We start from the raw sequence: 11489 nt of genomic DNA on the forward strand, positions 1-11489 counted from the left end.
AGATTGTTTTAGATGATTTTGACACACATGACTTTATTTAATAAGGCTTGTATCGATAAATATATATGAAGACTTTGTATGAATTGCAGTTATTTAGAGGGTATTTTATGATTGGCATTTGATTTTACTATATTTATATTAAAATTCATCGAAATGTTATATACACACACATATATATATATATATATATATATATATATATATATATATATATATATTGCTATTATGCCGTGTATATGTCGATTAATTTTTATTATAATAGTTTAGGCACTTTGTAATTTAGATTATCAATTATCAATTATCAATTATCAATTAGAATGGCATGAATGCACGCTATGATTTAAAATATAAATTTAGTGGTTGAAAAAAAAAGTATCACAAAAATATAGTTCCTTGCATATTCGAATCTCCGGATTTTAATGACTTTTTACATACATATGTTTGTTTGTTTTGAATGCTTGTACCTATGTGCCTACCTTCTATTTATGATTTTAATATAAATATGGTAGTATGACAACTAAGGTTTGCATGGAGAGACAACAGTACAATTAGGTATACATCACATCTTGGATGCAATGACAAATAGAAACACTTCAAGTCATTTCATATTTAGAGATGTTCATGTAAATGATACGAGGAGTTTATGAAGCTTCATGTAACTTTTATATCAAGAATTAACTATGCACAATATCATATAGCAAAACTTTCATAAAATTATAAAATATTATTTCTTCATGTAGCTTCTTTCACTGAATATGTATCCAAAATCAAATTCTACTCCTATGCTTTAGGATTGTCATTTTATTGTGGGTAATGTTACTAAGGGTATCCATCATTCAAAATAGATGTTTGATTTCTAATCAGAAAGAAATTAACCAAAGAAAAATATATCGACATTTCACATGCATGAAGATAAATGTCACTTTTAGCTTATGCAAGTTTGGTATTCATACAAACTTCATGACTTTTGCTAAATCTTCTCATTTGGATGAAACAACAATCTCATTATCTATTTTTTTTGTGGGCCCCACTTTACAACTGACATTCTAATTCAAGACCAATAGAATTAAGAATATGTTGAGTGCACGCTATTATGAATTATTTTCGTAGTCATACTAACCTAATTTTCACTATTTTGGATGTAATTATTTACACCAATACATATGAGACCTAATACGACCACTATGCTAAATATTTCAAAATTAATCCTTGATACCATTTTTGGGAAACTAATTTTTTAAAGGACATGATTATGATACTTCAAGCAACCAGCAATAACCTAAATTGTCTAGGCTTAGCTACCATCAATAACCTAATTATGATTTTTTTTTCCTCTTTTGGGTCAAGGTCCTTCCATAAGCTACAATGGCTCAACTTTTGGAGGCTTGGCAGCTGAAGACCAGCTAGCCGAGCCAAGGTCATTTATAGCATGTGAGGTGGTGTGGATGAGAATATTCCTCTTTTCAAGCTTTTGATGCATGAAAGGAAGTGACGGAAAAGCAGGCTCTTCTGCTCATCTCCTAAAGTTTGAAACAGAAAAACATTCGCTTTGAATGGAAAGAAGGCTTAGAGGCCAAACAATATCACATGAACAGAACCCCCCCGTCCTTCACTTGAACTTCCTGCTGTCTTCACTCACCTCAGCTTCTAGCTAAAACTCATTTCCTTTCCCAACAGCACTCTCTCCCTCCCTCTCTCTCTCTCTCTCTCTCTCTCTCTCTTCTCTTGTCAAGTTGCCTTCCTTTTGGTAAAAGGTTAACCACCTGAATAGATGGAGGTGGTGAGGATCCCATAATGAGACCTGTTCAAAAGTGGGGCTTTGGGTTGGAGAAGGGCTTTGCAGCCGCATGGGGTTGATGGGTTTTATGATCATAAATGGACCATCATTGCATGTGGACTTGGGACTAGATGCTTTGATCTTGCTGGCTCACATTTATATGTGCCTTTGTACCAATTTATTTAGGTCATAAGGTGCATGCCGTGGGTACATGGACTGGCATGGGACCGGTCTTTTCTGAATCTGAGAAGGGCGGAGAATCAGAGGTTGGATTTAACAATTAACGTAGTAGGAGGAGATGTAAATGCGCAATAAGAATTCAGGCATGATGAAGAATCCTACTAAATTCTTCTAGGGTTTCTACCTGATAAAGAGGACATGTTTCTCAGAAAAATGATCATGGATACTGAGATTTTACGCAAATTGGTTTTGACTGAAGTGATTCATCATATTTTTGCATAACATTCAAATAGCTTCCAAGTTAGAAAAAAGGAAAAGAAAGTTGTGAAGCATGGCAGGTTGGTATGTCGAGAATATCTCCAGCATATGATTCTTATATTGAGATTATAGCTAGTAACATAGTATGCATAAGAAATATTGTCTTGTATATTTCCAATGTGTTGGCTTTTATTGCAAACACCTCACAAATATAAGAAAAACCAAATAAATCAAAACAACATATGCCACTTAAATTCAACCAAAGAAAAAGTATCGAAAATTTCACGCTCCATTAGACAACTATAAAGTGTGATACAATCGCTATGCAATCTGAAGTCCATAAACAGTAAGAATATCTGAAAGACGAGCTCTTTTGCGAAGATAGACGAATGGTCTCGGAAAGAACTCGATGAAGCAAGATTCAACGAGTGTAACTATCGAATAAATTAATGAACTGGTCCAAACTATGGACCCTTCAGTACTTCCACAGATTGTCCAAATCTAGAATTGGTCCAGCAGCAGCCCCGCCATCAGGATCTTCGTAGGACCGGTAGCTGCTCATCTCATGCTTTGATATGGCTGAGGATGTCTCGGTGGTGTTCCGATCATTGCTCAATCCCGTGTCCTGTGAGGCCATTGAATTGGAGAGCTGCTCTAACTTGCAAGTACTCTTTAGGCCATTATTAGCCCCAGATAGAGCTTCTGCAATTGCTTGCTCCTGGTGCAAGTAGCCCAAGTTGGTTGATCCTGGAGGTAAGAAATAAGGATTTTGAGCAGGGATTTGTGGGAAGAGCACTGATGTTCTCTCTTGGTTGTCGATACTAGGGAAGCTGTTAGCCATGAGGCTCTTGTATTGTGGATCCTCTAAGCCCAACATGGTGGAGTAGCTGGAAGGCATCAAGGTATTGTTCATAGAAATCCCTCTAAAACTGGCACCATGTCCACCATCAGTAAAGCTCGAACTAGGCCTGTTGTCAGAATTGAAGTAGGAAGGATCCATGAGACAGTCCATAGTATGGTCTCCAAATGAGTTCATCCTCGCAAGGTCTGCGATTGGGCTTCTTTTCATTCCTGTGTTCTTATGGAACACCCTGCACACAACCCATCCGTCCTGCAATCATAATAATAAATTTTTAAGTCCTCTCACAACTTACATAAGGGAGAATTATGGGAAAGAGGGTACCCTTGGAGTTCTGTGGTGATTATGGTACTGGGTTCTTCCTTCAAGTCTGAATTCATGGATGACCCAGTTGGTCTTCTCTCCTTTGGGAGCTCTTCCCCTGTAAAAGACCAGGGTCTTCTTCATCCCCACAAGTATCCCTTTCCCCCTATAAATCTCCTTATCCTTTCCGGTGGCCTTCCAATACCCATATTCTGTGGCCCTATTTATCCTCGTGCCCGTAGGGTACTTCCTATCCTTCTGACAGAAGAAGTACCATTCCTTCTCTCCCATCTTGGCTTTGCCTGAGATGACAAGAAGAAAAACGCACAAACATCAAAACAACAGCCCAAAAATCAAGATCAAAATATAAAAGAAGAGACCAGAGGTGAGAATGCTACTTGGAAGATCCCAAGGTTCACACTTGTTCAAATCCACCTCTCCCATAGCTCTTGCACTGAAGCTAGGATTCATAACCTTGGCCGAGAGGTAGTGAGTTATTATCTCTTCATCTGTGGGGTGAAATCTAAAGCCAGGGGGCAAGTCCAGGCATTCCTCCTCGGCCGGTACTGAGACCTCTCCCATGGTCGCACCTCTAAAAGCCGAGTCCTAACAATCAATTGATGAACAAAGGCTGAAGACCAAGATGAGGAAACAAGAGTGCAAAGAACTAAAAATCTCAGAAAGGAGGTGGAAGGAAAGGAAGAGATGGAAAGAGTTGGGAATAAGAACGAAGAGAAGAGAAGAAGAAGAAGCCAACTTAAATAGTGGGGCTGAGATCCGTGCCAACGAAGGCACTTACCAAATAAGCCTCTTTGGGAGGCCCACTTGTTTGTTGTTATGCTATTGCTATTGTTATCGTTAAGAGTTATCACAATGATGGAATTTATCAAGTTTGTCATGGTCTGTCACTTTCTCTTTTCATTTCCTATCCCTTGATCTAGTATTTTAACTCCCCTGGTGCAGTTTCCAGGTAACTGCAGCTCTTTGACAAAACACTACATGGGAAGGTAGTTTCATACTGTAGACGCCCATGGCGATGCTTCTAGTTGTGCTGCTGTGAGGGCATTAACTTCCCGATGTAATAGATAGTTACAAACATGTCACTGGTTTCATGCGGCTTGTATAAAAAAGTTATCCTAGAAATTTAGACTGGATTCATTTTTGTTTATTTTACGCAGGACATCAAAAGTTTGTCGATAGAAGGATGCGAAAGCAGCCTAGCTTGGAATGGCTTGGCTCTTGAGTTGGCTTTTGTCCTACAATGACCCAAGTATTAAAAAGAATCATTTAAGTAGGTGCAGCCTTTATGGCGTAGTTAGCTAGAAAAATCATAGCCATTAAGATTAAATAGTTTTTATGTACGATAATTAATTATTTTGTAAGAAAAAGACTGCAGAGTTCCCTTTCTCCTTCTCAATCCCAACGCACAAGTTACGGTTGTACACTTCGATTAAAGAGTACATGAACCGGAAAACTTCTATACCCGTCCATCCAATTCCTTTCTCATGGAAGAAGATCTTCTATATACCCGTCCATCCAATTCCTTTCTCCAATAGAAGGTTCGTTCAGAAAGGCAAAGGTTATGTGCCACCTAGATGGTATAATTAGATACTGATACCCTCTACAAGATATTTTTAACCAAGATAGTATAATTAGATACTGATGTCCTTAATTCAGGAAAGAACTAATGGTCGAGCTTACAACTTAAGAAATAAACATCTCTTTTTTTTTGGTGAAAAATAAATGCATGTCGTCCAAACCATCTCATCTCAAAATGAATATAATATGTGGAGGGTAGTATTATATTTGGGTAGTATTTAAACCTCCTCCAATTGAAAAGGGAAATGAATTAACCTTAACATAAATTTTTAGAAAATTAAGAAGCATGCAAGGTCCAAATGAGAGTTAATAATATTTAATTATAACTGTTCATCTCCTATCTCATTGTCTGCACTAGTTGATTTTAATACCTGTATTTTGAAGTCAATATCATTTTAAGATTTTAATTAATTATATGACATATTTCACAATGCCAAATAAAAGGGAGCAATAAGAATATAATACATAGGAGTAACTTTTGAGGTACAATTTTTAGTTGCTAGAGCATTTTCACCCATAGTATGGGTGGCTGGCTATTATCCTCAAATTTAATAAATTTTTTATTGTATATATAGTTTAATAATTACCTTCTTATTTTTGAGAAGCTATTTTTTTAATGAATAAATGGGAAATTTAGCAAATTCATAGAAACAAACTTTTCTTAACTCAGCAGAGAGTTGAATCAAGTGAGATATACTAATTTTATACAAAAGTAACCCCAATAGCGAGGGATGTAAAGATGGATGATCAAGCCTCATGTACGACATTTTCAATTTAATGTTATATAGTCCAAATTGGAATGGATCCCTATCTAACACCAAACTCTAGTTTTTTGCCAAGTATAAAAGAGCATACATCGCCAGACCTTTTTGGCCAAAAAAAATAAAGATAAAGTGGCGAATAGAAATGTTCAAAAGGTTCTTAGATGAATCTTTTGGTTTCTTTTTAGGAAAGCTGAAGGGAAGAAAGACAAATTATGAAAAAAAAAAGAAGAAAGCTCTTATTTTATTGCAAAATTAGGAACAAAAGAGACAAACACGGGTATCCATAGAACAATGCCCCCAAAGAAAACCATTCAAAATATAAAAGAGGAATGCTCCAAGAGCAAGGAAAAATGAATACACATTCTCTTTATAATTGCACTATAATAATGTAAATGAATAATGGAAGACTTTTGTGTAACTTTAACACATCTTCACCATGTGTTGTGCGTCTCTTTTTTAATTTTTTTTCACATCATTTTGCTTATGCTAAAGGCTCCAATAGAGCTAGCCTCCCATGGTCAGTTGAGAAGCCATTTCAAGAAATATATTATCAAATACAAGAAAAAAAAGCTCTTATAAATTATAGCTTGCAAGCCTGTGCGTATGGCTTAATTGAAATGTGATTGATAAATGTGAAAAAAATCAATAAAAAGGGAAGGGTTGAACTAAGAAAAATATCTTGGGTAGCTGCAAATGTGTGGAAAATTTAGGTGCAGATGGCCTAACTCGGCTTGATTTTTTTTTCTTTTTTTGACCAAATGACAAGTGGAAACCAGGCAGGAGCCGCAGTGTCGAGCTTATCCCAGCTCACAGACAGCCTCCGGTTCAACCATTTCGGCCTGACCGTGGCCGGAAAATTCCCACCGGCAAGCTTTTAACTCTTCTTGGCCGTACATCAAGTCAAACTCATTAAGATGTGTCCCGGGCATACGGTTGACTTTTAAATCCGGCGTTCTCGATTCGTGTCCACCACGTGTGCGATTTCCATTTGACAATGTTTAATTTCAGGAGCTTCATCTCTTCCGACAGATGATAAGCTAGCATCAGTTATTTGACATTCAAAATTATTGTTTCGATGGAAATAAACATTGTTTCGAATTTTAACGGTTTAGTGGCAAAACCTTGTGCTGAAGTAACTCTAAAGTGATAAATGAACTCAGATCACTGAGTATTAGACATTATATATAGAGTAAGTACTTTATATGATGAAAAGTTTGGTGAACTAACAAAACAAGTTAGGCAGGGTGGAGCTTATCCCAGACTACGGACATAAAGTAGCTGTCACGCCCCGAATTCCGATCATGACACGGCCGTGCTATTGCAAACCTTTGCCCGCAATAACACGCAGCCACTTAAAAACTTCAAATGTTTCATCAATAAAAGATTGATTACAAGCATCTAAAAATAGCAACATTTAATGTGTCATTTCTTTTTCCCCATAACCCTGAAGCATGTCACGCTCCTTGTTCCTAGCATCTCCTATTCATCTGTAAGAACATAAATAAATGGGTATGAGTTATAAAGCTCAGTAAGTAACCATGCATAATCTTATCTGATCAAGCATAATATTTTTCATACTAGTGCATTAATTTAAGAAACTAACAGTTGTAACAAAGTAAGATTTCATATAACAAACCAGTCATAAAACTATGCATGTCCATTTATGCAACTTCATAAACATGGCTATGCATCATAAAACTTTTGTCATTATCCTATGCTTTGAAATACGTACTCATCATTATTCATGCTTTGTAATCCGTACTCATCATTATTCATGCTTTGAAAATCATGCTCTCAGATGGTAGTGCAGCTATGGTCACTATTATTACCCGTGACAGGGCCATAATCTTTACCAACTATTATTTCCCGTTGGCAGGGTCTAAGCCAAGCTATTATAACCCGCTGGCGAGGGCCGTATGCCGAGCTACTGTAACCCGCTGGCGAGGGCCATAATCTTTGCCAACTATTGTTCCTCGTTGGCAGGGTCTAAACCAAGCTACTATAACCCGCTGGCGAGGGCCGTATGCCAAGCTACTGTAACCCGCTGGCGAGGGCCATAATCTTTGCCAACTATTGTTCTCCGTTGGCAGGGTCTAAACCAAGCTACTATAACCCGCTGGCGAGGGCCGTATGCCGAGCTACTGTAACCCGCTGGCGAGGGCCATAATCTTTGCCAACTATTGTTCTCCGTTGGCAGGGTCTAAACCAAGCTACTATAACCCGCTGGCGAGGGCCGTACATAGCGATCTGAGAGTTCTTAAAAACATATCATGCTTTTCATAAATTTTTCCTCATCGGTACATTGGAAAGTGAGTAATGGCATCATGCTGAATAAAATTCATGATCATGCTGAAAACTTTATTTTTCTTTCCATGCATCTTTCTACCTCATCATAATAATGTGTAAATAATATAATAATCATTATGGATGCTATTTATCCAAAATCATGCAATCATTTGCTAACACATGTTGGATCCTAATTTTGTGAAAATATAAATAATCATATACAATTTCATAATCAAATAGTCACAAGTATTTGATAAAACATAAGATTATATCCGGGTTACTTATATTTTCCACAATTTATATACACAATTCCAATTCTATAAATAACACTTTTTCACCATGTAAAACGTGATACATGATCCATAATAAGATTAAGACATGTTACTTACCTTAATTTGCCCATCAAATGCCAATTCTTCAAGACCTAGCAAGATCATTAAATTACATGTCACTTACATATTTAATTTCTATTTATTTATAATCTTAAAGTCATTTACAACCCATCCATAGGACTCAATTTCATTTTCGGGTCCATAGCCCAATTTAATTTCTGGTTCAGGCCCATGGCCCAATTCAATTTCTGGTTCTGGTCTAATCTACTTCATGGTTCAGATTTGGTTAAATTCCTGGTTCAGGTCTGGTTCACCTTCTGGTTCGGGTTTGACCCAATTGCTCTCTGGTTCAGGTCAGGGCCCATTTGCATTCAGGCCCAAAGTTTAATTGGTTTCTGGATCAGGCCCGTGGCCTGATTTAATTACTGGGCCCATTTGTATTCAGGCCCAGAAACACAATTAGTTAATTTATAATTAATCCTTATCAGTTCTAATTAATTTAAAAGGGAGCCTAGCCTCAAACTATATTCAATTTAATCTCTATATTAAAATTTGAGCTCTTCAGGCCCAGTTAGTTTTGTTATTAAGAACACTGAGCTCGGATCAGAGACCAACCCGACCTCAGGCCTTTAAAGCCCGGTTCATATGAAGCCCACCGCCAGAATCAGGCCCAATTCGGCCCACAGCCATTTTTATTTATTTTCTTTTTTTTTCTTTTCTTTTTCTTTCTTCTTTTTCTTTTCTTTCTTCTTCTCCCTTCCCGAACCTTCCTTTCCTCCTCTTTCTTCTTCCCTTCCCGAGCTCCTCTTCCTCTTCTCTTCTTCTCCCATGACACTGGGAGACGAGCTCGGGAGGCGCTCGGGAGGAGGCCGGCCTGAAGCCGGAGGTGCTGCGACCAACCGGCGGCACCTGCGGCGGCCGTGGTTCCACCTGCAGCCTCCACGGCCCGACTAGGAGCTCTCCTCCTCCACCTCCGGTGGAGGAGATGGGGCACGGCCACCCGTCGAGGAGCGGCAGAACCGGCCGAAGCCGGTGGTGCACGCGTAGCGTACGGCCGACACCCGCGGTCGGCCCGATGGCCTCCACGGTGGCCCGAGCCGGTGGCGTCCACGGCCAGCAGGGAGATCCCCTTTGGCTCTTCTTCTCCGATCCTCTCCGGCCAAGATCAGACCGGTTCCACCCATGGGAACCCGATCTGTCCGAGCCCAAAGACCCTTCCGTGCATCAACGGTAAGTATACATTTAGGGTTTTAATGGGAGGGGAAACTACAATCGGGTGAAAGAGGAAGATCCTCGGTCAATGTCGGATCACAGCCGATCCTTGGTTAGATCTTTCTCCTCCCTCCTCTTCATCTTCTCCCTACCCTTTTTCCTCTGTTAACCATCCCCTAGCTAAGCTAATAGCATGTAAACCATGAATGGAGGAATGGGTTAAGGGTTTACCTAGCTCCGAAGAGCTGTGAGGCGTTCCGGCGAGCTACTGTGCATGCTCCGGCGGCTCAGTTGCAGTGACGAGCTGAGGGTATCTACTCCTCCGTCGCTCCCAATCCAGCTCCTTGTAGCAGGAGAAAGAGGGAGTGAGAGGCAGTGAGAGGTGAGGGATGAAGCATCCCTGAGAAAAATCTCTGGATTCTTATAGCCCTCGGTGGGAAGAGAGGAAGCGTGGTGGTGGTGATCGTGGCTGTCAGGCGGTTGTAACCGCCTCAGCTGATGATCACCGCCTCTGGAACTCCAGATGGGCTGGCCACGTTGAGCTTGGCCCATTAGCCCACTGTTTGTAGGCTGGTTCTCACAGTAGCATTCAACAGGCCGAGCCCAGCCCATGTAGGGAATAACCTGAAATCCTACTCCACCAAGCCATCAGGCTCTGTTGGCTGTGTGCAGTAAGGGCATATTTGGTTTGGGGAGAGGGGAATGAAAATAGAAATAGAAATAGGAATGAGTGGATTCCGTTCTGGCTGTTTGAATAGAAGAGTCCCATTCTCATTTCTGATTTTAGAGAGAAATAGGAATACCACAATCCCTTAAAACTTAATCTCCACTCTCTCTCCTAGTATTTAAATTGCATTTTAATTATGGTCACGACCCGAACACGTAGATGGATATGGTCATTCCGATTCTCATACCAATTCATTTGGATTCCGATTTCAATCGCGAACTAAATTAGAAGAAGAGAAATATATGGGGAACTCCCAAATGGCATAGCCTACACCTACAGGACAGGGTATTGTAAGGCCTAGGGCCAAGTAAGCCCTGGGGAGTATGAAAAGCCACCAAATCCTTCACGTTTTTCTCGATCTTTATATCAAAAGTTTGACTATTAGGAAGAGAAGTTCATTTTTTCTTTCCATTGACTTATTCTCGTCAATAACCATATGAGGAATATTTCATGGTTATGTTAAGCGAGCATCCAAGTGATCCTCAAAAGTATCAATTGGTAAAAATTCTTACATAGCTAATCAAATGATTGAAATATCAAGCAACCTGTCTATGGCATATGCTTGCTCTAGGTTTAAGCTTTTAAATGACAAGTTGACTACAAAATTTAAATTTATACTTTTTTCAGCAAATAAATATTTTGACTATGAATATTTTATATTGAGAACTGATTAGACAAAGACATTAAGGTCATATCATGCACAAAATATAAACTATCTCGACAAGTTTAGAATGATCTAGTTAACTAGTAGTTACTGTTAAAGCTAGAGAAAAATAAAGATGGTGTGCAACGATGTGATCACCATGTAAGTTCTAGATATGCCACGGTACAATCTTGGAGAATTTGTTTGTACCCGAGATACCCAGATTTTCAAATAAATAAATAAAATCAGTACAAAATATTTCTATTTTCTAGCTGATGGTGGAGATAGAGGTGGTACGGAGTTCATGATCAAAGGGCCAAATTCTAGATTCATTGCTACTGACAGCAATCAAGTTTATGATATTTTTGTCCTCAAAGCGAAGCTGAGATGGGCATGAGAAGGAATCAAGTATCCGGGTCTTATATTGCAGATATACAATATTCTCTTGGAGGGCGATTCTTCAACTGTGATAGGATGGATTTCAAGACAGACATAGGGCACTTATTACAGCTAGATATTTGGAGAACCATTAGGAGCTACGCCTCATTT

The 11489-nt window shown here is 39.0% G+C and overlaps 1 protein-coding gene across 1 annotated transcript; it reads right to left on the bottom strand.

Annotated features, from left to right (window-relative positions):
• Positions 1-2486: 2486 nt before the first annotated feature.
• LOC103709105 (NAC domain-containing protein 100-like) lies at positions 2487-4103 on the bottom strand. The gene is made up of 3 exons (XM_008794301.5): positions 3776-4103; positions 3399-3679; positions 2487-3326 (listed from the first exon to the last, which is right to left on the bottom strand). The coding sequence occupies exons 1-3, from the start codon at positions 3957-3959 to the stop codon at positions 2691-2693; spliced, it is 1101 nt and encodes a 366-aa protein (XP_008792523.1). The 5' UTR covers positions 3960-4103; the 3' UTR covers positions 2487-2690.
• Between the last annotated feature and the right edge of the window lie 7386 nt (positions 4104-11489).

This window comes from Phoenix dactylifera, chromosome 8, assembly GCF_051530095.1.
Source record: "Phoenix dactylifera cultivar Ajwa chromosome 8, Ajwa_hap1_PhDact_Kaust_v1.1, whole genome shotgun sequence".
NCBI lineage: Eukaryota > Viridiplantae > Streptophyta > Magnoliopsida > Arecales > Arecaceae > Phoenix > Phoenix dactylifera.

What these genes read in the sequence shown, in the direction of transcription:
- LOC103709105 (XM_008794301.5), bottom strand. Translation starts at nt 3,959, where the DNA reads ATGGGAGAGGTCTCAGTACCGGCCGAGGAGGAATGCCTGGACTTGCCC. An exon ending in TGAACCTTGGGATCTTCCAA is followed by an intron (nt 3,680 to 3,775) that starts GTAGCATTCTCA and finishes TTGTCATCTCAG; the next exon opens with GCAAAGCCAAGATGGGAGAG. An exon ending in ATCACCACAGAACTCCAAGG is followed by an intron (nt 3,327 to 3,398) that starts GTACCCTCTTTC and finishes TTATGATTGCAG; the next exon opens with GACGGATGGGTTGTGTGCAG.